This window comes from Haliotis rufescens, unplaced genomic scaffold (genome assembly GCF_023055435.1).
Source record: "Haliotis rufescens isolate VD_foot unplaced genomic scaffold, xgHalRufe1.0.p SCAF_21, whole genome shotgun sequence".
Lineage (NCBI taxonomy): Eukaryota > Metazoa > Mollusca > Gastropoda > Lepetellida > Haliotidae > Haliotis > Haliotis rufescens.
This window is the reverse complement of record NW_025963902.1, coordinates 3,840,056-3,865,864: the sequence shown is the minus strand read 5'-3', so window position 1 is coordinate 3,865,864 and position 25,809 is coordinate 3,840,056. Positions and strand designations below refer to the sequence as shown.

The 25,809-nt window shown below is 42.2% G+C and overlaps 1 protein-coding gene across 2 annotated transcripts; it reads left to right on the top strand.

Moving 5' to 3' along the window:
• The first annotated feature begins 75 nt into the window (after positions 1-75).
• LOC124133406 lies at positions 76-24,863 on the top strand. 2 transcript variants are annotated; one of them, XM_046497813.2, is made up of 13 exons: positions 76-111; positions 1,735-1,834; positions 3,469-3,615; positions 5,027-5,134; positions 7,157-7,288; positions 8,782-8,876; positions 11,353-11,422; positions 11,844-11,868; positions 13,052-14,625; positions 18,067-18,144; positions 21,194-21,251; positions 23,562-23,670; positions 24,679-24,863. In XM_046497813.2, the coding sequence occupies exons 1-13, from the start codon at positions 95-97 to the stop codon at positions 24,851-24,853; spliced, it is 2,688 nt and encodes an 895-aa protein (XP_046353769.2). In that variant the 5' UTR covers positions 76-94; the 3' UTR covers positions 24,854-24,863. The 2 variants fall into 2 exon arrangements, with proteins under 2 accessions (XP_046353769.2, XP_046353768.2); XM_046497812.2 differs by lacking the exon at positions 76-111 and adding an exon at positions 496-795.
• Positions 24,864-25,809: the final 946 nt, after the last annotated feature.

Genomic DNA, 25,809 nt, shown 5'->3' with positions numbered 1-25,809 from the left:
TTGTAATCAATTTCCCGGAAACGGAAAAGGGGTTATACAAATTTCAAATGGATATTATTTACATCACGTGACATAAATCATGTGACGAGGGAAAATGGCCGACCTAAACAGGTGTGTCCAAACTTACGATGTTAGAATGTGTTGTGTTTTGCTTTATGTTGATTAAGGGCTTTATTGTAATTGATTTCATTTAGTCAGAACTAATATTTCTGTTGTTTTGTTGCAAGTAAAACAAACAAATGCAACTGACAGTGTCACATAGCATCTAAAACATGACTTTTTAGGGGTTATAGCTAAAACGGCACCTCGGCAAAACGGCACCAATTGGCGAAAACGTCACTTCGCCTCCAGCGAAAACGGCTACTATTGCCTGGCAAAAACGGCACCTTATGTTTTTACCTTGGTAAAATAAATGAAATTAAACTTGCATTGAAAACTTGCAAACACCAATAATTGTGAAATGTTAAAATAAGTTTACATTAGAAATTAGCCTCTACTCCAATTTACTGGACGACTCTGTTTGGGAGGCTCAGGTAACTTATTGTGAAAAACCTATAGGCTTCGAAATTTTAAGTACCTTTATCCAATTTAACTTAATGTCAAGCTAAAACTGTATTTAAGAGGCCTAACATGGTGATGTCAGATCAAAATTATTCACAATGGCCCTTCGATGTGTTGCATGCGAGAAGAATGTCTGAAAAAATCAAGCTGCTATATCATGTGACAACTGTGACCAATGGACCCATCGTACATATGTGTGTACCTGACTTTCTGTGGCCTGTTATTGAGACATAGGTGAGGTGCCATTTTAGCCTGCACCCCTTTTTAGCGAGCAATAAAGTCAAGTCGAGAACATTGAACTTATACATAGAGTTAAACCTAAGCCTTAGGCTAAGGGCGAATGTAACATGAAATGAAGATTGTATGAAGCAAGCATCTTTGACACACATTATGTCATTGTTGTGAGATGGTAAATCGTCCATTCTTAACCTCAATCCTGTTAACCCCCACAATAGGGCCATGTCATCTGTCACAGAATTAAATGATCACAATGAAGAATTATTTTTGTTATGCATGAAATATTACAAAACTGGTATTTTTAGTTAGGTCAATGATAATTTTTCGTAATTACCAACTTTGGTCGCGTGATTGTGTATTTAAAGGAAAATATACCAAATTTTATATTTGGGATCACACTTTCTCAGTGAAGTACAAATCCTAGTACTTTTGGGGGGTTGATTCCCATCCGGGGTTCAAACCCACACTCTCAGGGTGAGGCACCTAATCTCCAGCACACTAATTCAGTGATCTAACCCACTCAGCAACCGAGGCTCAGTGGAAAATAATTGTAAAACACCGGGTGGCAAAATGATCATTGACGGACAAGATCTCTAGCTCATACATGTCATAGTAAAATAAAATACACCAAGTTTGAATATGGATCCAAAGTATTTTCATTGCCACACTTATATTCCAAAGAGCACATCTAAATTTTTTGTGAGTGCCCTGTGGCACACATGAAATATATAATCTATCCTTGCTTTTATCATTGCAGGGGCAGTCGGGTAGCCTAGTGGTTAAAGCGTTCGCTCGTCACGCTGAAGACCCGGGTTCGATTCCTGACATGGGTACAATGTGTGAAGCCCATTTCTGGTGTCCCCCGCCGTGATATTGCTAGAATATTGCTAAAAGCGGCGTAAAACCATACTCACATACTTTATCATTGCATTTCAGAGGAAATGAGATCTGCAGTTTCTTCATATACGACCACAATGTGCTGAAACGGGAAGAGGATGACTTGAAGGATGCCATTATCTACTTCTACCCCAACACGGTATATCCATCAGATGTGATGATGATGATGATGATGATGATGATGTTGTTGTTATTCCTTGATAGACATCAAGACATACAGCATATGCATATGCTTCATCAATTTAAATTGTTTTAGAATAGAAAGTTAAGTATGTTTGATTTTGTTTAACTCCACACTCAGCAATATTCCAGCTATATGATGGTGGTCTGTAAACAATCGAGTCTGGACCAGACAATCCAGTGATTGACATCATGAGTATTGATCCACGAAATTGGGATACGATGACATGCATCAACCAAGTCAGCGAGTCTTACCTCATTTGCAGAAGCCATTACTGACAGTCATAGCTAAAAAAGAAAGATTTTGTCATGACAATATCCCTCAATACTGCAATTAAGAGCAAACAAGAACTTATGGCAAGCAATTGTTATAAAAGTGAAGAGAACAACAGAGGTCGTTGAGACACTGGCCTAGAAATACATCACCAACAATGGATTACATCTAGAAGTCAAATGACATCATTTGACCCTGGTATTCTAATCGGCCATTATTAAAGGGAGACATATTCAAACGTCACATTTCTGAGTTTGCTGATTTTACAATGATTCACACCTTTAGACAACTGCCTACATGTTGCAGTTCGCCTCAATGTTAGATTTACCACCTACAGGTATATGCAATTTGTTGAGTGCTTCATCATCTAGATACACCATGCTGAGTTTAACGTACCAATCAGAATGCGAGTTACAAACCAACCTTAATGTAGGGTTAGTGATATTGTTACGCGTTGATTCCCAAATTGAAACAATATGTTAACCCAGAAATCTGTGCGTAAAAGAATTTAGTGTGAAACCAACCAACAAACAAACAATGGTATACAGTCAACAATGTGTTACAAAATTAACTAGGTTTACGAATAAATGCAAATTAGTGCACAGCAAATACAATGGCAGTTCACAGTAGAGTGGTAGTTCAATATTCAATGGCAGTATAAAATGTGAGAGCAGTGGAAATGACTATGGCAGGAGAAAGAATCACCTCGCTGCAACAGCTTCCAAGATAGGCCTTGGCTGTGAACACCAGGGTGAAAAGCATCTTCATACAAAAACTGGTCTTGATGTAATGTCAGATGAAATGTGGCATGCGTCTGTATACACATAAATAGTTCAACTAGCTTCCAGCACTTTCCACACAGTGCCAGACCAGTCCAGTGTCACAAGAACATTACAGAATATTCCATGTTTCTGTTGAGCTTGATGTCCATCAATGTTATTCCAGAAGTTTTCAGATAACTTGAGCATCTGATTATAAGAACTTCCTCACCACTACTTACATTATATAGTACCGCATTCTTGACAAATAATCATTGTTCAAATACAATGCAATGAGCTCTACTGAATCTGTGTAGAAACAATGTAATACAAACATTGTGTGACAATAAATTACTCTGCCAATATCAACAATATGACAATAGCAACAACATGGCATCCAGTCTTATTGATTACGATAGGGATTCATGTAGGTTACCGAAATGTTTACCAAAATGCAAGCCCTGGAGATATAGAGGATGCATATGCCAGTCCTCCTTTACTCCCCCCCTCCCCTCTCTCTCTCTCTCTCACTCACTCACTCACACACTCTTTCTCTCACAGGTGAGCGTTGACAACCAGTGTGCGCTGGTGGGTAAACTGATTGGGATATCAGATTTCTTCTTTCATTGTCTTCCACAATCTACCCCCAAAGTCATCAAACTTTTATCGGAGAAGTTTGCCACACAACGTCATGGAGATTTCACCATTGTAAGTATCAATAGTTTACTTAATTTGATAAAAGAAAATTTGTCATAACTTGAATGTTCCTCAGAGCAAACATTGTCTCATCAGGTTAGTTGAAATGTATGTTCAGTGCACAGGACCTTTGAATTATAGAGGGGGCATGGGTGGCCTAGTCGTCTTATGGTGCCACCATTCGCTGTGAAAAGTTGCATCTTCGTAAGATCATTTTTTTAATCCTGGTTCGTCCGGATCATGTTCATAGGTTGTCAGTACCATAACTGGGGGCAAGGGTGGCCCGGTCGTCTAAGATGCCACGATTTACTGTGCAGAGTTGCGTCTTCTTGGGCATGCCAGAAATCTATGATTGTGGGTTCGAATCCCGGTTCGCCCCAATTATGTTTTTAGGTTTGTCAGCACCATACCTGTGCTCGTGGGTTTCACCGAAGTGGTAAACGTCTGAGACCTGCACCACTTTGGGCTTTCCTCCCACATTAAGCTGATACGCCACGATATCACTGGAATACTGTTAAAAGCAGCGTTAAACCCACTCACTCACTCACTCACTCACTCACTCACTCACTCACTCACTCACTCACTCACTCAGTACCATAATGGTGCTCGTAAGTTTCACTTAAGGCTTTTCTCCAGCGTTAAGCTGACATGCTGTGATATAACTGGAATACTGTTCAAAGTAGGCGACTATGCTTGTCGTAAGAGACGACTTATTGTATCGGGTGGTCAGACTCGCTGATGGTTGATGCATGTCATCATATCCCAATTGCGTGGATCGATGCTCATGATGTCAATCACTGGATTGTCTGGTCCACACTCAATTATTTACAGACCCCTGTCATATAGCTGGAATATTGCTGAGTGCTGTGTTAAACAACAAACAAACAAACCTGTTCAAAGCGGTGTTAAACCCACCTTACTCACTCACTCACTATGGAATTAAAGAACAACATATTTCAAACACTTGGTCATGTGTTTTGTGGACATTTCAAATTTTTTTACTTAAGATTATTCAATAGAATTATGACATACCGTATTCGACGTAATACGCGCCCAGGGCGCTCTCAAAATTAGGAATAGGGGGCTCTTATTAGAATATTATTTTGGTGGAAAAAAAACAGAGTTGAAAGATACATTTCGTGGTTTATGCTGACCGCCTGAAATGTTTATGTACGACAGATATAGTTTTCAAGAATTGAATTCCCCATAATTAAGGGTGCATATAACACCTGAGTGTTTATTATACACGAATAAATAAGTCTTGTGTACATTGATCAATTGGAAGGGGTGTTAATTGGGATTGTTCACTAGCCAATATATTAGCAAATATCGCCATGGGCGCTTAATAGAGCGGGGCGCTTATTACGTCGAATACGGTATTCACTATCATGAGTTATAATCTGTTACCCCTTTGTTTGGTCAGGCCCTTGGTTGTGACTTGTTCATCCCGGACGACTTCATCACTCGCCATTTTGAGTTTGTGTGGAAAGTGTTTGTTTTCTTCCAAGGCAGTTTGGAAGCTTTGAGGCAGGTAGGTCACCTAGAAGGCCACTAGCTCAACATTGATGGCCACAATTTCTTTTCAAAGTTAGGATAAAGGTAATTAAATGCATTTTTTTATATGACATATTTTTTGTTTCAAAGACTTTGAAGTTATCCTATTCTGTTCACATCATTTTTGTATAATTTTATGAAAATTTCACAACTTTCATTTAGCGTGTTTGGAAGACCCCAGTGGTAATTTCGCCTTAGAACAGGTCCCCAGCACCCAATGCTGGTTGTAAGAGGCGTCTAAATTGTGTGCTTGTGTGGATTCTGGGTTAGAATAGGTCCCCAGCACCCAATGCTGGTTGTAAGAGGCGTCTAAATTGTGTGCTTGTGTGGATTCTGGGTTAGAACGGGTCCCCAGCACCTGATGCTGGTTGTAAGAGGCGTCTAAATTGTGTGCTTGTGTGGATTCTGGGTTAGAACGGGTCCCCAGCACCTGATGCTGGTTGTAAGAGGCGTCTAAATTGTGTGCTTGTGTGGATTCTGGGTTAGAACGGGTCCCCAGCACCTGATGCTGGTTGTAAGAGGCGTCTAAATTGTGTGCTTGTGTGGATTCTGGGTTAGAACGGGTCCCCAGCACCTGATGCTGGTTGTAAGAGGCGTCTAAATTGTGTGCTTGTGTGGATTCTGGGTTAGAACGGGTCCCCAGCACCTGATGCTGGTTGTAATAGGCGTCTAAATTGTGTGCTTGTGTGGATTCTGGGTTAGAACAGGTCCCCAGCACCCGATGCTGGTTGTAAGAGGCGTCTAAATTGTGTGCTTGTGTGGATTCTTGGTTAGAACAGGTCCCCAGCACCCGATGCTGGTTGTAAGAGGCGTCTAAATTGTGTGCTTGTGTGGATTCTGGGTTAGAACGGGTCCCCAGCACCTGATGCTGGTTGTAAGAGGCGTCTAAATTGTGTGCTTGTGTGGATTCTGGGTTAGAACGGGTCCCCAGCACCTGATGCTGGTTGTAAGAGGCGTCTAAATTGTGTGCTTGTGTGGATTCTGGGTTAGAACGTGTCCCCAGCACCCAATGCTGGTTGTAAGAGGCGTCTAAATTGTGTGCTTGTGTGGATTCTGGGTTAGAACAGGTCCCCAGCACCTGATGCTGGTTGTAAGAGGCGTCTAAATTGTGTGCTTGTGTGGATTCTGGGTTAGAACAGGTCCCCAGCATCCGATGCTGGAGTTGGAGAGGCGTCTAAATTGTGTGCTTGTGTGGATTCTGGGTTAGAACAGGTCCCCAGCACCTGATGCTGGTTGTAAGAGGCGTCTAAATTGTGTGCTTGTGTGGATTCTGGGTTAGAACAGGTCCCCAGCATCCGATGCTGGAGTTGGAGAGGCAATGGGATTGATTGGCTGGCCAGGCTTCATGATTTGGTCTTACGCCAACAGCGTGGGTGGTTGCACATGGTATCAATCTTTGGTATGTCTGGTCCAGATTGGATTATTTTCAGACTGTCGTCATAAAGCTGGAATATTGCTGAAGAAAGTTTTTAATACTGTTGCAGCGCACCAAGATCCTGTAGTGAATAAGTCTGGTTTGTCATGGTAGTAAAAGAGAGGTGTTACTCCTTGTATTGACTTCAGGTTCAAACAACCTTTCCTTCCTATTTTCCTGGGCTGCCTCCGTGGTCTAATGGTAGAGCGTCCGCCCGGAGAGTGGAAGGTCCAGGGTTCGATCCCAGGCCGCATCATACCAAAAGACGCTAAAAGATGGTACCTATTGTTACCCTGTCTGGCGCTCGGCATTAAGGGGCTAAAACAAGGACTGGTCGGCTCGGAGTCAGCATACTGTGTCTGAGTGGGGTATTCATGTTAAACTGCGGCATGGTATTCTCAGTGTGCTAGCACTATAAATTGGCATCAGTCCTGGCTAGTACAAGCAGCCACACACACATACACGTGCATGCACGTCGCTATATAAGTGCAATAATCTTGGACGCGACGTTAAACCCCATTTCACCTCACCTCCTATTTTCCTCGGCCTGGTGGTTAAAGTGTTTGCCCATATCCACTTTTTCAGCGATGTAAGACTCCTCAAAGTTTTCCAGCTGAACTAGCGAAGGTATGGGAGATGTACCTACCCTTTTGTCAGGTCTACGGAGATCTGGTGTCACAGGCGTTTCAGATATTGCCAGACGTTCAACTGTCAAAGGTACTTGAGCACTGGCACTGTGCCAGAATTAAAACAGTGTTGCATCTAGGGCTGGAGTAAGCATTTTTAAACTTGTTTCACCGTATTGTAACACACACAAATCTGAAATAATCATGCAACTAATGCTGGTCGTGGGGATACCAGGTTAGAATAGGTCCCCATCAACCTTTGCTGGTCGTGGGGATTCTGGGTTAGAGTAGATGCCAAGCAACCTTTGCTGGTTGTGGGGATTCCGGGTTAGAATAGGTCACCAGCAACCTATGCTGGTCAGGGGGATTCCGGGTTAGAATAGGTCCCCAGCAACCTATGCAGGTCGCGGGGATTCTGGGTTGGAATAGGTCCCCAGCAACCTATGCTGGTCGCGGGGATTCTGTATTAGAATAGGTCCCCAGCAACCTATGCAGGTCGCGGGGATTCTGGGTTGGAATAGGTCCCCAGCAACCTATGCAGGTCGCGGGGATTCTGGGTTGGAATATGTCCCCAGCAACCTATGCTGGTCGCGGGGATTCTGTATTAGAATAGGTCCCCAGCAACCTATGCTGGTCGTGGGTATTCCAGGTTAGAATAGATCCCCAGCAACCTATTCTGGTCGCAGGAATTCCGGATTGGAATACGTCCTCAGCAACCTTTGCTGGTCGTGGGTATTCCAGGTTAGAATAGGTCCCCAGCAACCTATTCTGGCTGCAGGGATTCTGGGTTAGAATAGGTCCCCAGCAACCTTTGTTGGTGATGGGGATTCCGGGTTAGAATAGGTCCCCAGCAACCTATGCTGGTCGTGGGAATTCTGGGTTAGAATAGGTTCCCAGCAACCTATTCTGGTCGCGGGAATTCTGGATTGGAATACGTCCTCAGCAACCTTTGTTGGTGATAGAGATTCTGGGTTAGAATAGGTCCCCAGCAACCTATGCTGGTCGTGGGAATTCTGGGTTAGAATAGGTCCCCAGCATTCTATGCTGGTCGTGGGGATTCTGGGTTAGAATAGGTCCCCAGCATTCTATGCTGGTCGTGGGGATTCTGGGTTAGAATAGGTCCCCAGCATTCTATGCTGGTCGTGGGGATTCTGGGTTAGAATAGGTCCCCAGCATTCTATGCTGGTCGTGGGAATTCTGGGTTAGAATAGGTCCCCAGCATTCTATGCTGGTCGTGGGAATTCTGGGTTAGAATAGGTCCCCAGCATTCTATGCTGGTCGTGGGGATTCTGGGTTAGAATAGGTCCCCAGCATTCTATGCTGGTCGTGGGAATTCTGGGTTAGAATAGGTCCCCAGGATTCTATGCTGGTCGTGGGGATTCTGGGTTAGAAAAGGTTAGAATCATGCCATGACAGATTAACTATAGTCATATTTTGAGTAGTATATGTATGTCCTACAGAAGGAAATTCAAATGGCTAACACAACACACAATGCTAACATCCACAAATACAGAATACATCAGTATAATTGATTGGTATCACATTGTCACATGTTAATAATAACTCTTTTGCTTGTCCAATCAGAGCTACTGCAAGACGTTCCTCCATGCTTCACACATCCTGCAACGCTGTCACCGACAGAACGGGGTCATAGGGGGAGCCCTGCTCTACAAGAGCAAGTACGTTGTGGATAATCATTTTCGGTGCTCGCATTATCAGTCACTGGATTGTCTGGTCTAGACGCGATTATTTAGAGACCATCATCAAATAGATGGAATATTGCTGAGTGCAGCAATCAGTTATCAGTCACTGGATTGTCTAGTGTATACGCGATTATTTAGAGGCCATCGTCAAATAGCTGGAATATTGCTGACAGCAGCATTAGAAACAAACACCCCCACACACACAATCATTAGAATGACAAAGTCCATGCTTGTCTTGGCAATATTGATACATCCCCTACATCAAATTGTTTGATAGGCATTACTTAGAAGTTGACGGGTGACAATTTTATTGATAACAACTTCTTTAATACTGTAAAACGTGACGTTTCGATATAGATCCTTATACCATTGTCTAGCAAGACTTGTTATCCATAAATTGTGTCTACTTTTTCATCCTCTATATCGCCAGGGCTCGCATTTCAATAAACCTACTCTAACCCCTGGATCCTGGTTCTCGCAATCTCAGATTACCTGCCCTTGATTTTCATCAGCCATTTTGAATTGCTGCGTAGCGTAACAGACTACTTCGAGTGCAAGTTACAAACCAGCCTCAATGTTGGGTTGGGTTATAAACAACATGGCGGCCAGTCCCATTGATTATGGTGGAGTGAAAGCCAAAGAAAGCCCAAAAAAATGTCTTTAATGTCCTCCATCCTTGCACATTTCCTTTTTCCTTAGGGGGCATGGGTGGCCCAGTCGTCTAAGGCGCTGTGCAGAATTGCGTCCCTTGGGCACGCCAGAAACCTAGATTGTGGGTTCGAATCCCGGTTCGCCCCGATTATGTTTCTAGGTTTGTCAGCACCATACCTGTGCTCGTGGGTTTCACCGAAGTGGTAAATGTCTGAGACGTGCATCACTTTGGCCTTTCCTCCCACATTAAGCTGACACGCCGTGATATAACTGGAATACTGTTAAAAGCGGCGTTAAACCCTTCTCACTCACTCCTTTTTCCTTATCTCCATGTTTGATTGGTTGGTAAGATGTTTGGATGTGCTGCTGAACCTACTTCTGTAGCTAACCTGGCAAGGGGTAATTGTTGTGATGCTGAATAAGTTTATCCAGAAATCAGTGGTTCACGGGAGACCACACTCATTGTTTTGTTATGAAAACGCAATGCCATTTGGAGAGATGTCAGATGTAACAAAAGTTAGTTTTGGGATAACACTTTCTAAGTAAAGTACAGATTCTAGTACTATTTTTTCTTGAGTCCCAGTTAGATCGCTGACTTTGTGTGCTGGTGATTAGGTGCCTTATTCTGGCAGTGTGGGTTCAAATCCCAGATGGGACTCAACCCCCAAAAGTACTGGAATCTGTACATTTCTAAGAGACCCGTGAAGATCCGGGGAAGAATAGGTTTTCAGCAGGGGTCCGGAAAATTTAAAATCCCAATTGGACATTTGCATTTAGGCCACGCCCCCTTCAAAATAGCGTATTTTAGTACGACTTTTCACACACATTACAAGTTGTTACGTATTCATAATATGATGAATTATGAATTGTTTCAATTTAAATTGTTTAATTCACCGGACAGTTAATAACAAATAATATCATTTTAGATATACATGGAAAACATACGTTTGTTTCTGTTATAATAACGATCTGTTAACGTAGTGAACGGTGTAATTAATATTATATTCATGAGTCTGCTCAAGTGTACGCATATTTGGTTATCACGTGACCTCATGGGAAAAGGGTTTTTTTTAACCTAAAGATTATTTAAAAACAAGACAGATAATATAATCACAAATACTAAAATATCGTTGATAGCAATAGTTATTTGAATACTTTTTTCATCTGTACTTAATTATTGACCATAAATAAATTTGATATCGATCGTCACAGAAAGCAAAATGACGGTCAATCAAAATTCAATATACGACTAGCTACTGAAAACAATAAAATCTGCAAATCCTCATTGTATGTCAACCAATCGAAAGTCGTTAGCCACGACATACAAAATGATTGTCCAGACTTTGAGGGTTTGGCAGATCCGCTCGATTGATCTGCATCGGTCGACTGGCTGTCGACACCGCTTCTTGTCTGAGACTTTTCAGCAACCCATGCTTGCCGTAAGAGGCGACTATGCTTGTCATAAGAGGCGACTAACAAGATTGGGTGGTCAGGCTCGCTGACTTGGTTGATGCATGTCATCGATCCCAATTGCATGAATCAATGCTCATGATGTCAATCACTGAATTGTCTGGTCCATACTTGATTATTTACAGACCGCCGTCATATAGCTGGAATATTGCTGAGTAGGGCGTTAAACAACAAATAAACAACAAACTATGTTTCTAAGAAAGTGTTATCCCAAATATGACATTTGTTTCACTGTTTGGTTGTTTACACTGGGCTGACTGATAGCGTGTTTTATCCCTTTGTTTTATCCTTGTTTGAAGTAATGATGCCTCTCGGTTGTTGTTTCACACAGAGTGTTGTCCACACAACTGTCCCCCGATGTCACAAAGAGACTTCTCCTTCTCAAGCCTCAACAGAATCATGTATGTTCTAGTATGAGAAAGCTACGCGATTACTCACAAAGAACAATGAAGAATGAAGCATGGTTTATTTCACAATAAAACATTGTTCTATCATGAAATCATTTCTGGAAATTCAAACATGCGCTCGCATCTTGATGATGTAAATTGGACGACGGTATCATGGTTTATTCTCCCTGCAGTGTCTTAATGTACACTAAACAACCCCCACTCACCATATTTTTCTTAAATCCTTGGGATATAAGGACAAACCTCTGTCAGATTTTGTCTCAGTGTGATGAGAGGCTTATTGTAGCCTATTCCATATGTTTGCCCAGCGTTGTTTGTTTGTCTCACGTTGTTTGTGTAAGGCTAAATTGTTGGGTTGTTTTGTGAATTAACTATTTAAACATTATAATTTCTCTTTTTATCCATTCTGTTGTAGCTGCCATGCCAAGAAATAAAACCTGGTAAGACACATTAAGTAAGACAACATTTAGATGTAGCCAATCATCCGTAAAATAAGGGAGAGAATTTATGGATGTCAACTTCTTTATTATGAGGAACACAACGTGTCAGAGTATGATGAAGGAGTAAGTATGTACTCTGAAACGTTGTGTTCCTCATTATAAAGAAGTTGACATCCATAAATTCTCTTCCTTATGTGTATCACTTCTAAATGCATTTCAAAGACTTCATCTGTAAAATGTTCAACAGTCACCGTTTCTCACTTAATTTGACGGGGGCACGGGTGGCCCAGTCGTCTAAGGCGCCGCGATTAGCTGTGCAGAGTTGCGTCCCTTGGGCACGCCAGAAACCTATGATTGTGTGTTCGAATCCCGATTCGCCCCGATTATGTTTCTAGGTTTGTCAGCACCATACCCATGCTCGTGGGTTTCACCGAAGTGGTAAATGTCTGAGACCTGCATCACTTTGGGCTTTCCTCCCACATTATGTTGACACGCCGTGAAGTGACTGGCGTTACACCCAACTCACTCACTCACCCACCCACCCACCCACCCACCCACCCACCCACCCACCCACTCACTCACTCACTCACTCACTCACTCACTCACTCACTCACTCACTCACTCACTCACTCACTCACTCACTCACTCACTCACTCACTCACCCACCCACCCACCCACCCACCCACTCACTCACTCACTCACCCACTCACCCACCCACCCACCCACTCACTCACTTTTACATATTTTTTTCAGCTCCATGAGGATTTAATAGAATACATTTCAATGAAACTGGTCAAAATGCAATCTGACCCGTGAAGATACGGGGTACGCTTGTCGTAAGAGGCGACAAACGGGATCGGGTGATGCATGTCATTGTATCCCAATTGCGTGGATCGATGCTCATGATGTCAATCACTGGATTGTCTGGTCCAGACTCAATTATTTACAAACCACCGTCATATGGCTAGAATATTGCTGAGTGTGGTGTAAACAACAAACAAACAAAATGCAATCCATATAGCTGGAATAAAGCTAAGGGTGGAGTTAGGTTGTGATCAGTTTGACCACCCCATCCGTATGTCGCCTCTTACAACTGGCATGGGTTGCTGGGGTTCTATCCTGACACAGAATTCCCACTGGGGAATGTTTCAATAGTTTTTCAGTAGGTTTAATATTATTTCAGATTTCGAGTTACCGGGAGGTCTGCGTCTCCTGAGAGTCTTCCTGCCTTCACAGGAATACAGCAGAATGAGTGGGCGCAGACAGACCTCACTCAGGTCCAAACCCGGACCTTCCAGCAACAGACAATTTCTGTTCCTTGACACAAAGGCTCTGATGCCCTCCGATCCTGCTTCTGTACCTTCTCTGCAATGTCACAGTGCCTTTTCACCGGCACTACCGCCTCCGCTGAAAGATATAGTGCAGAGGATTTTGAATGGGGGAAATACAGATTTTGATAGTGAACCAGAATCTCTAGAAACAAATAAAGTGATAAATACAAAAATGAAATCTCAAGAAAATTCTCCTCACGTGAAACTTGAAGGGGAAATAACTCTGCATAAATCGAGGGAAACAAGGGAGATAACTCCCAAAGACGATGGATCACCTGGTGCACAAAAAGTTGTAAGTTGTTCAGATTCAGATGTCAAGACGGAAAAGGATAGTGACATCAAAAGATTCAATGGAATCCGAAAGTCTTTCTCTGAGGATGAAAGTGGTGCAAATAAAGATATAGATGACAATTCTCGAGATGGAAAATCAACTGACGATGGGCTGTTTTTGGAAGATTCTGCTGTTGTCGGTTTTGAAGGTCATGTTGTTGACAGTGACAAACCTGTTCAGGGAGCAGATGTTATTTCTGATAGGTCTAGTGACAAAGAAGACTGTGCTTCTCAAAAAGAAACTAACATCAGTGTCAGTGAAGAAGACACAAGCAAGGCAGCATCTGATATATCCCCTACAGCATCTTCTGAAGATCCAAATCTAACCGAAGAAGACAGAAGTAAGGTTGAAACTGACTCTAGTAATGTAGACTTCGTAAATCAAAGTTCAGAGACTACCTCCAAATCTGAATCTGAAATTGAATCATTTAATGAATTAGATTCAGGACATCATTCAAGTGATAGACAAGAAGAGTCGGAAATCTCAGTGCAAACTGAATTAGATAGAGATAAAGAAAAAGTGTCTGAACTTCAAAACAGTTCGAAACAGGATTCCATATCGACTGGTTCACCTGACATTAGCAATGCTCCACACTTGGCACTTAGCTGTACAAGTGACGAGTACATAGCGGAGGATGGAGGTCATGTGACAAGAACTGGTGTAAACCAGTCTGAACCAGCAGGAGTGACAGACTCCGAGAATGATGCAGTTACTCCACTTTCCTGTGAAGATAAACCCTTTGGACGAAGCGGTGGAACGGTTTCGTCTGTGTCAGATGATGGCATGTCTTCTCACAAGGAAACACTGGAGTTCACAGATGACCAGAATGTTTCTATAACAGACCAAAATACAGGGTGGCCATGGAAGTCACCATCCATATCTACAGAGGTAAAAAATGTGAACTTTGTTGCCAGTTCGGAGAGTTATGTGTCCTCCTCTTACTCGCCCAGCGAGGGTGAGACGAGCGGGAGCTGGATGGCAGAGACTGATGGACTGGTTGACCTTACCCTGTATGTTCAAGGTCATTCAGAAATGTTACTGCTGCTGCTGCTAGAGAAGGGGGTCAAGTGTGACAAGCCGCTGGTTTCCGAGTTGGTAGGTGGAACATGTAATTGGTTGATATGTTTGTTTGTTGTTTAACGTCGCACTCGGCAGTGTTCCAGCTATGTGACAGCGGCCTGTAAATAACTTCAGTCTGAACCAGACAATCAATCACGAGCATCGATCTTTGCAAATAGGATACGATGACATGTTTTAACCAAGTCTCAGAGTCTGAGAGTCTCCCGTTTTAACCGTAATCTTCACGGGTTAGACAAGCATGGGTTACTGAAGACCAGTTTTAACCATAATCTTCATGGGTTAGACAAGCATGGGTTGCTGAAGACCAGTTTTAACCATAATCTTCATGGGTTAGACAAGCATGGGTTGCTGAAGACCAGTTTTAACCGTAATCTTCACGGGTTAGACAAGCATGGGTTGCTGAAGACCAGTTTTAACCATAATCTTCATGGGTTAGACAAGCATGGGTTGCTGAAGACCAGTTTTAACCATAATCTTCATGGGTTAGACAAGCATGGGTTGCTGAAGACCAGTTTTAACCATAATCTTCATGGGTTAGACAAGCATGGGTTGCTGAAGACCAGTTTTAACCATAATCTTCATGGGTTAGACAAGCATGGGTTGCTGAAGACCAGTTTTAACCGTAATCTTCACGGGTTAGACAAGCATGGGTTGCTGAAGACCAGTTTTAACCATAATCTTCATGGGTTAGACAAGCATGGGTTGCTGAAGACCAGTTTTAACTGTAATCTTCAAAGGTTAGACAAGCATGGGTTGCTGAAGACCCGTTTTAACCGTAATCTTCACGGGTTAGACAAGCATGGGTTACTGAAGACCCTTTTTAACCGTAATCTTCATGGGTTAGACAAGCATGGGTTACTGAAGACCCGTTTGAACTGTAATCTTCATGGGTTAGACAAGCATGGGTTGCTGAAGACCAGTTTTAACTGTAATCTTCAGGGGTTAGACAAGCCTGGGTTGCTGAAGACCAGTTTTAACCATAATCTTCAAAGGTTAGACAAGCATGGGTTGCTGAAGACCAGTTTTAACCATAATCTTCATGGGTTAGACAAGCATGGGTTGCTGAAGACCAGTTTTAACCATAATCTTCATGGGTTAGACAAGCATGGGTTGCTGAAGACCAGTTTTAACCATAATCTTCATGGGTTAGACAAGCATGGGTTGCTGAAGACCAGTTTTAACTGTAATCTTCAAAGGTTAGACAAGCATGGGTTGCTGAAGACCCGTTTTAACCATAATCTTCATGGGTTAGACAAGCATGGGTTGCTGAAGACCAGTTTTAACCATAATCTTCATGGGTTAGACAAGCATGGGTTGCTGAAGACCAGTTTTAACTGTAATCTTCAAAGGTTAGACAAGCATGGGTTGCTGAAGACCCGTTTTAACCGTAATCTTCATGGGTTAGACAAGCATGGGTTACTGAAGACCCGTTTGAACTGTAATCTTCACAGGTTAGACAAGCATGGGTTACTGAAGACCCGTTTTAACCGTAATCTTCATGGGTTAGACAAGCATGGGTTACTGAAGACCCGTTTGAACTGTAATCTTCACAGGTTAGACAAGCATGGGTTACTGAAGACCCGTTTTAACCGTAAACTTCATGGGTTACACAACCATGGGTTGCTGAAGACCAGTTTTAACTGTAATCTTCACGGGTTAGACAAGCATGGGTTGCTGAAGACCAGTTTTAACCATAATCTTCATGGGTTAGACAAGCATGGGTTGCTGAAGACCAGTTTTAACCATAATCTTCATGGGTTAGACAAGCATGGGTTGCTGAAGACCAGTTTTAACTGTAATCTTCAAAGGTTAGACAAGCATGGGTTGCTGAAGACCAGTTTTAACTGTAATCTTCAAAGGTTAGACAAGCATGGGTTGCTGAAGACCAGTTTTAACTGTAATCTTCAGGGGTTAGACAAGCATGGGTTGCTGAAGACCAGTTTTAACTGTAATCTTCAGGGGTTAGACAAGCCTGGGTTGCTGAAGACCAGTTTTAACAGTAATCTTCAAAGGTTAGACAAGCATGGGTTGCTGAAGACCAGTTTTAACCATAATCTTCAAAGGTTAGACAAGCATGGGTTGCTGAAGACCAGTTTTAACTGTAATCTTCAAAGGTTAGACAAGCATGGGTTGCTGAAGACCAGTTTTAACTGTAATCTTCAAAGGTTAGACAAGCATGGGTTGCTGAAGACCAGTTTTAACTGTAATCTTCACGGGTTAGACAAGCATGGGTTGCTGAAGACCAGTTTTAACTGTAATCTTCACGGGTTAGACAAGCATGGGTTGCTGAAGACCAGTTTTAACTGTAATCTTCAGGGGTTAGACAAGCATGGGTTGCTGAAGACCAGTTTTAACTGTAATCTTCAGGGGTTAGACAAGCCTGGGTTGCTGAAGACCAGTTTTAACAGTAATCTTCAAAGGTTAGACAAGCATGGGTTGCTGAAGACCAGTTTTAACTGTAATCTTCAAAGGTTAGACAAGCATGGGTTGCTGAAGACCAGTTTTAACAGTAATCTTCAAAGGTTAGACAAGCATGGGTTGCTGAAGACCAGTTTTAACAGTAATCTTCAAAGGTTAGACAAGCATGGGTTGCTGAAGACCAGTTCTTACCCAGCGAGTTGACTGATAACAATCATAAGGGACACACTATTGGATATTCTGGTGGGGGGTTGGTTGAACTATTTGGAAAAAGTAAATTGACTCTGGTTTTACAACAAAAACATTATTTTTTGGCTTGGATTTTATCAGCTGGACATGAGAGATAAACTGTAATGTGTCATCTGTGTAAAAAAATCGCAAAATTCTTGAACAAAATAAATTTGAAAATTAATCAGAACAGATTGAGTTAAGGAATTTTGCTGTCATATAACAATCACAAGGTTTATCGCCTTGGTAAAACCATCTCATTAAAATTGGATCTCTTACTCTGATATGACATCTCTGAGTGAAGTTCTGGCTAACCCTGTCTTGAAAGTTGCTTGGATCTGATTTTAATTTGATTGTTTGTAACATTGCTGATTTTCATTGAAAAGAAATATGGAAAAACTGGTTTTCTCCAAAAGTGGCTTTAAGGTATTTGTTTGTTTGTTTGGTTTTTTTGTTGTTTAATGCCGCACTCAGCAATATTCCAGCTATATGACGGCGGTCTGTAAATAATCAAGTATGGACCAGACAATCCATTGATTGACATCATGAGCATCGATCCACGCAATTGGGATATGATGACATGCATCAAACAAGTCAGCGAGCCTGACCACCCGATCCAGTTAATTGCATCTTACAACAAGCATAGTCGCCTTTTACGGCAAGCATGGGTTCCTGAAGACCTATTCTATCCCGGATCTTCATTTGTTTGTTATAAATATGATGTGGTTGATGTCAACGTAACTTGATGGAAGAGGTCTATCCATTACTGTTTAGGGGTCCAGATTGATTAACCTTCATTCTTTCAAACAGTGGCGTGGTTCTCTGCCGCATCTTGCTGAGCTGGACTATGAAGTGAAGGAAAGCCTCGAGTCACACAGCTCAGAAGAGGTGAGTTCTCTCCTCCCGTGTCATCTCCATGATCTTAGAACAGAATAAAATTCAAATTCAATGTGAAAAATGTCCATTTGTCTGATAATCAAATTCAAAAACGCATAATGTTTCTAGATATTGCAAATAGAAAACTTCTCCTTAGTTTTCCCCAGCGCTCTGTTTGTACATGTTCAACTGTGAACAATTCATGACACAACTCTACAATGGATGATGTCACAGTAAACACACTGCAACATTTTTTCTGTGTTCCGGTATATTCGGTTAAACATATATTGTCTTGTTTACTATAAAATCTTCACAAAATTTCATTCACAAATGGACCGCCTCCATGGTCTAGTGGCAGAGCGTCCGTCCGGAGAGCGGAAGGTCCGGGGTTCGATCTCCAGCCGCGTCATACCAAAAGACGTTAAAAGATGGCACTTGTTGTTACCCTGTCTGGTGCTCGGCATTAAGGGGCTAAAACAAGGTCTGGTCGGCTCGGAGTCAGTATACTGTGTCTGAGTGGGGTATTCATGTTAAACTGCGGCATGGTATCTCAGTGAGCTAGCACTATAATGCGGCATCAGTCTGGACTAGTACAAGCAGCCACACAATCACATACACGTACATGCATATAAGTATAAGTACAATAATTTTGGACGCGACGTTAAACCCAATTTCACCTCACTTCACCTATAAGAAATAAACAACTCCCACTTGTTGATAATATTCAAGCTACCTCAAGGTGTCCTGCAAATTGGTAATGGAAGAAGGGCAGGTAGTTTGGAGGACAAATTCTTGCTTGTTTAAGGGACGAGTCTGTTGTAAATTTAGCAAAAGTATTTTTAAAATGATCAAATTAGATTTACATCAACCTTAACCACATGGAAATGTTCAGGAAGTTCATGCTATGACCAAGTCACTCAGAGACATTTTCAGGGAATGTAAAAAATGATGTTTCCCTTTGAATTTGATTGACAAAACACTGGCAACACAGAAGTCATTTTTCTCTCACATTGTTATCTCCCCTGTATCCATGTCTTCCCGAGGCAAGGGAGTTAACTGAGTTCAGTATCCACCCTCGCTGAACTAGGCTGGAATTCCTGGGCTCGATTGTAGCGCCACCAGTGGCTGTTACGAGTTATGTCCCTTTTATGCCTCTCCTACTGACCAATCAGATTCCACCTCTCGTATCACTTGCATTTGCTTCAAACAAAATGGCGGCGCCCTGTCAAGACGATCTGATAGATAATCGAGATCTATATTGTAATGAAACGGGTCTTACATCTTGAAGTGCATCAAATCACATGAGCACCTTGATTAGAAACATGAAAAGATTTGGAAAATATCTGATGACAAAGCGGTGCTTTGCAAATCCTGCAACTGACCAAAATCTGAATGACAGTTTATGAACCGGATTTTGATTTCGTTGTTAGTCCAGCCAAAATGTAACTCCATAATACCAGCCTAGTCCGGCAAGGGTGGAAACTAGACTTTTATAGTCAGTTAACTCCCTTGCCTTGGGAAGATGCTGAATCCATTTCTGGTGTTCCCCGCCGTGATATTGCTGTAATATTGCTAAAAGCGGCGTGAAATCATACTCACTCACTCACTCACTCACTCACTCACTCACTCACCCACCCCAAACCCACCCACCCACTCACTCACTCACTCACTCACTCACTCACTCACTCACTCACTCACTCACTCACCCACCCAGTCACCCACTCACCTCACCTCACCTCACCTCACCTCACCTCACCTCACCTCACCTCACCTCACCTCACCTCACCTCACCTCACCTCACCTCCATGGCAGTTGCCTGGCTCACCAAGCATTTATTCATTTAAAAAGAGATATATCAATACGAGTTGATAAAAGTGGCAAAACTCCAAGGCTGGCCGAGGAGTTTTTCCACTTTAAAATCTTTTATCATCGAGTGTTGATATATTTGATATCAAAAGACACAAGGTTATGATTTTATCATGTTTGTTTATCATCCAACATCATTCTTCAAACTTTTTCAGTTTGTAGACAGTAATAAGCAGTGTTTTAAGTGTAAAAAGTACTGCTAACAGCTTCAGTAGCAGAGCCATTATTGATGTCATTTGAGTGTGACGTCATGGTAACCAATGGTCTGCAAAGCATTGTGATGCAATTTCATTCCTTGATCTCACCCAAGCGATATCTCCTGTGGGAGCCAGTTTTGGATGATAACCAAATTTAGACTACCGGTACTCTTTCCTGGTTGGCTGGCAATAGGGGTTTCGGGCTTGTATCACTATACTGCACTGTTTGAGGATTTCGTATTGTTGCCTACAGCCTTTTATTTTAATAATTACACAAGCAGTCTGTGAAGTCAATTTTAGGTGATGTCATCCTATGATGGATGACAGGACACAATGGAATACATCATCACACAACGGATGACATCATCACACATTATATGACATCAGACAATATGTGACATCATCACACAATGGATGAAATCCCACAATGGAATACATCAGACAATATGTGACATCATCACACAATGGATGAAATCACACAATGGAATACATCATCACACAACGGATTACATCATCACACAACGGATTACATCATCACACAACGGATGACATCATCACAAATTATATGACATCAGACAATATGTGACATCATCACACAATGGAATACATCATCACACAACGGATGACATCATACAACAGATGACATCATCACACATTATATGACATCAGACAATATGTGACATCATCACAGAATGGATGATATCACACAATGGGTGACATCAGACAATGGATGACATTATCACCCAATGGATGCTGTAATATGTGCATATAATATTTGCATTGTCAGCAGAATACAGAAATATCAAATAAGTTTATCTGGTAGAATCATGAGCATGATAAGAATACACATTTCATATTGTCATGCTAAATGCTAGATTTTCATATATTGGACATGATACTCGTTGGCTAGACAAAGAGTTCTATTTGATTCATTGTCATATTATCTATGTGCCTCTGAACCCCTCTGTTCACCAAGTCAGTGTGTCTTTACTCCGCAGCGTGGCATCGGCAGCTACAGCTTCCTCCGCTATGACTCCTTCACGCGGAATGTCTCAGGTAAGATTACAGCTCAATGGCACGCCTCCCGTGTCCAGGGGCAGCATGATACAGTCAGGATAACAGAGCTCCAGATAACTTATTGAGCCATTGAGTTTTTACTCTAGGGTTTCTATTTTAATTGGGTTATTACATTTTTCATTGGGTAACCAATATTTTTTCACTCAGCTATTCATCACTCTATTGGCTTTTTCCCCAAATTAGTGAACATTATAATGTTTTAGATATTCATAACTGTTCTAAATATATAGGCTTGACTCGGAAAGTAAATTAACATGTAATTAGCTCCTTTGTACACATGCTGAAAAGGCTTCATTGGGTATTTACGCAAGCTGTATTTATAGATTTGAGTTTTTCATTTCAAGCATGCGTTTCTGTATGCAAGTTAATTGAAAGTAATTGGGTTTTGAATATTTGAGGGTGGGAGGGGGTATTTTACGCAAATACCGTTTACGCTGCTTATCTGTAGCTCTCGCTCTATACATAGCATGGTTCAGAAAAGTGCCATTGCCTACATCATAGCCCCATGCTTCTAGATTCACTCATCACGCCGAAGACCCTGGCTCGAATCCCCACATGGGTACACTGTGTGAAGCCCATTTCTGGTGTCCTCTCATGATATTGCTGGAATATTGCTAAAAAAACGTACGCACTCACTCATTCACTCCAACAAGTAGACATTGTTGTGACAATGGTGAAGATAAGAAAGTCATGCTGTGATACACTGAGTTTTAGTCTTCAGCCACAATACCAGTAACATTCAAATAAATATATAATGTATCGATACATCGACCTGTGGTATGATCGATACATCAACCTGTGGTATGATCGATACATCGACTTGTGGTATGGTCGATACATTGACCTGTGGTATGATCAATACATCGACCTGTGGTATGATCGATACATCGACCTGTGGTATGATCGATACATCGACCTGTGGTATGATCGATACTTGGACCATTGGTATGATCGATACATCGACCTATGGTAAGATCGATACATCGACCTGTGGTACAATCGATACATCGACCTGTGGGATGATCAATACATAGATCTATGGTATGATCGATACATCGACCTGTGGTATGATCGATACATCGGCCTGTGGGATGATCGATACTTGGATTGGTATGATCGATACATTGACCTTTGGTATGATCGATACATCGACCTGTGGTATGATCGATACATCAACCTACCTGTGGTATGATCAATACATCGACTTGTGGTATGATCGATACATTGACCTGTGGTATGATCGATACATCGACCTGTGGTTTTGTCGATACATCGACCTGTGGTATGATCGATACTTGGACCTTTGGTATGATCGATACATCAACCTGTGGGATGATCAATACATCGACTTGTGGTATGATCAATACTTTGACCTGTGGTATGATCGATACATCAACCTGTGGTATGACTGATACATCGACCTGTGGTATGATTGATACATCGACCTGTGTATGATCGATACTTTGACCTGTGGTATGATCGATACATCGACCTGTGGTATGATCAATACATCGACCTGTGGTATGATCAATAATCAACCTGTGGTATGATCGATACATCGACCTGTGGTATGATCAATACATAGACCTATGGTATGATCGATACATCTACCTGTGGTATGATCGATACATCGACCTGTGGTATGATCAATACATAGACCTATGGTATGATCGATACATCTACCTGTGGTATGATCAACACATTGGCCTGTGGGATGATCAATACATAGACCTATGGTATGATCGATACATCTACCTGTGGTATGATCGATACATCGACCTGTGGTATGATCGACACATTGGCCTGTGGGATGATCAATACATCGACCTGTGGTATGATCAATACATCGACCTGTGGTATGATCAATACATTGGCCTGTGGGATGATCAATACATTGGCCTGTGGGATGATTAATACATTGGATGTGGTGATTTTGGAATTCATAATAATTTTGTTCAGGACACTCCAATATCCCCGCACCAAGTCGGAGGGGGACACAAGAATAGTTTGGTTTCTGGAGTGTAACTCCAAGAGTGTTCCATAAATTTTTTATCAGATATCAGCCTGGCAATGAACTGGATCCTTTAAATAGTTAGGACATTTGGAAATATATATGTTTGTTGGATTTCATGCCGACAAATTGGTTTAAGGTTCCTATGAGGGTAGGACTTGTTTTTTGTTCACAAGTCAAAGAACAATGGGTATATTCTGCTGGTTGTGACAACTGTCTTCTGTTTGTAATCACAACAGTTTCTTCCATGTATTGAAGTTGGTTGCTGTTGCCTGCAGGGAACGTGATGGAGTCGGTGACCGGGGCGGCGCACGAGTTTGTGGGAACGTCCACCAAAATACATCACTACTTCCAACAGAATCCAACCATGGCAGACATCTTGCTTAGGTCAGTAGACACAGGGCTTTGAGTGGAGAGTAGACCTGGACAGTAGACACAGGGCTTTGGGTGGAGAGTAGACCTGGACAGTAGACACAGGGCTTTGAGTGGAGGGTAGACCTGGACAGTAGACACAGGGCTTTGAGTGGAGAGTAGACCTGAACAGTAGACACAGGGATGTGAGTGGAGAGTAGACCTGGACAGTAGACACAGGGCTTTGGGTGGAGAGAAGACCTGGACAGTAGACACAGGGCTTTGAGTGGAGAGTAGACCTGGACAGTAGACACAGGGCTGTGAGTGGAGAGTAGACCTGGACAGTAGACACAGGGCTTTGAGTGGAGAGTAGACCTGGACAGTAGACACAGGGCTTTGGGCGGAGAGTAGACCTGGACAGTAGACACAGGGCTTTGGGCAGAGAGTAGACCTGGACAATAAACACAGGGCTTTGGGTGGAGAGTAGACCTGAACAGTTGACACAGGGCTTTGAGGGGAGAGTAGACCTGAACAGTAGATGTTTGGCTATTAGTGGAACAGTAGACAGGGACTGTTATCTGTAGGGGCTTTGAGTAGAGACTAGACAGTTTGTAGACATGAACAGTAGTCATGGCGTTGTGTATGGTCAGTAGATAGTAGACAATGAACAATTTGTAGACATTGCTGTTGTTAACACAGGGCAAGTTTGTAGAACAGCAATTAGTAAATGTTAGTAGTTAGTAGTTAAAACCATGAGAGATAATTGACAGAATTAAAAGATAGTTGGTAGACAAACAACAGGAAATATGGGACAGTTAGTAGATGTTTAACGGGGAAAAGTGCACCTTGTAGAATTAAGAGAACTGGAATTGACTTTTAATGGAAGTTGTTTCGATGTAACTGTAATGATAATGTTAATGATATTTATCAAATATTTACTGGTACATCAATGAGGAATCATCTTGTCCAGTTCTTTGTAAAGATTGTTAAATTTGTACACATGAAATTCCTGTTTTGCTCTATCCAGCATGGTTACCATTCCAGATCCCACACCGCCAGTGTGTATGGCCATCAGGCAGTGAGCCATGAAACCTTCTTCCAACTGAATGCACCACAGCGCCACTCTGGGGGCTATCCACAGCCTAAAGACATCGTGTTTACCCTGGACCAAGTAGCCACACAGAAACTACAGACTGACCACGACATCACGCTGCTGTAGGTGCTGCCACCTGGTGGTGACAGTCTGATGATTAGTGACTAGAGGCCTGGCAGCACCATTCATGGGTTTCACAGCTTACGCCAGCCTGACAACACAATATATGGGTTTCACAGCTTATGCCAGCCTGACAACACAATATATGGGTTTCACAGCTTACGCCAGCCCGACAACACAATATATGGGTTTCACAGCATACACCAGCCCGACAACACAATATATGGGTTTCACAGTATTCACTGGCCTGACAACACAATATGTAGGTTTCACGGCATACACCGGTCTTACAACATAATATATCTGTTTCACAGCTTACACCAGCCCGACAACACAATATATGGGTTTCACAGCATACACTGGCCTGACAACACAATATATGGGTTTCCAGCATACACTGGCCTAACAACACAATATAATGGTATCACAGCAAACACCAGCATGACAACACAATATATTGGTTTCACAGCATACACCGTCCTGACAACACATTATATAGGTTTCACAGCATACACCAGCCGGACAACACAATATATGGGTTTCACAGCATACACCGGCCTGACAACACAATATATGGGTTTCACAGCATACACCAGCCTGACAACACAATATATTGGTTTCACAGCATACACCAGCCTGACAACACAATATATGGGTTTCACAGCATACACCAGCCTGTCAACACAATATATTGGTTTCACAGCATACACCGGCCTGACAACACAATATATGGGTTTCACAGCATACACCAGCCCGACAACACAATATACAGGTTTCACAGTATTCACTGGCCTGACAACACAATATATGGATTTCACAGCATACACCAGCCTGACAACACAATATATGGGTTTCACAGCATACACTGGCCTGACAACACAATATATAGGTTTCACAGCATACACCGGTCTAACAACACCATATATGGGTTTCACAGCATACACTGGCCTGACAACACAATA

What these genes read in the sequence shown, in the direction of transcription:
- LOC124133406 (XM_046497812.2), top strand. Translation starts at nt 737, where the DNA reads ATGGACCCATCGTACATATGTGTGTACCTGACTTTCTGTGGCCTGTTA. An exon ending in GGCCTGTTATTGAGACATAG is followed by an intron (nt 796 to 1,734) that starts GTGAGGTGCCAT and finishes ATTGCATTTCAG; the next exon opens with AGGAAATGAGATCTGCAGTT. An exon ending in GTCATGGAGATTTCACCATT is followed by an intron (nt 3,616 to 5,026) that starts GTAAGTATCAAT and finishes TTGTTTGGTCAG; the next exon opens with GCCCTTGGTTGTGACTTGTT.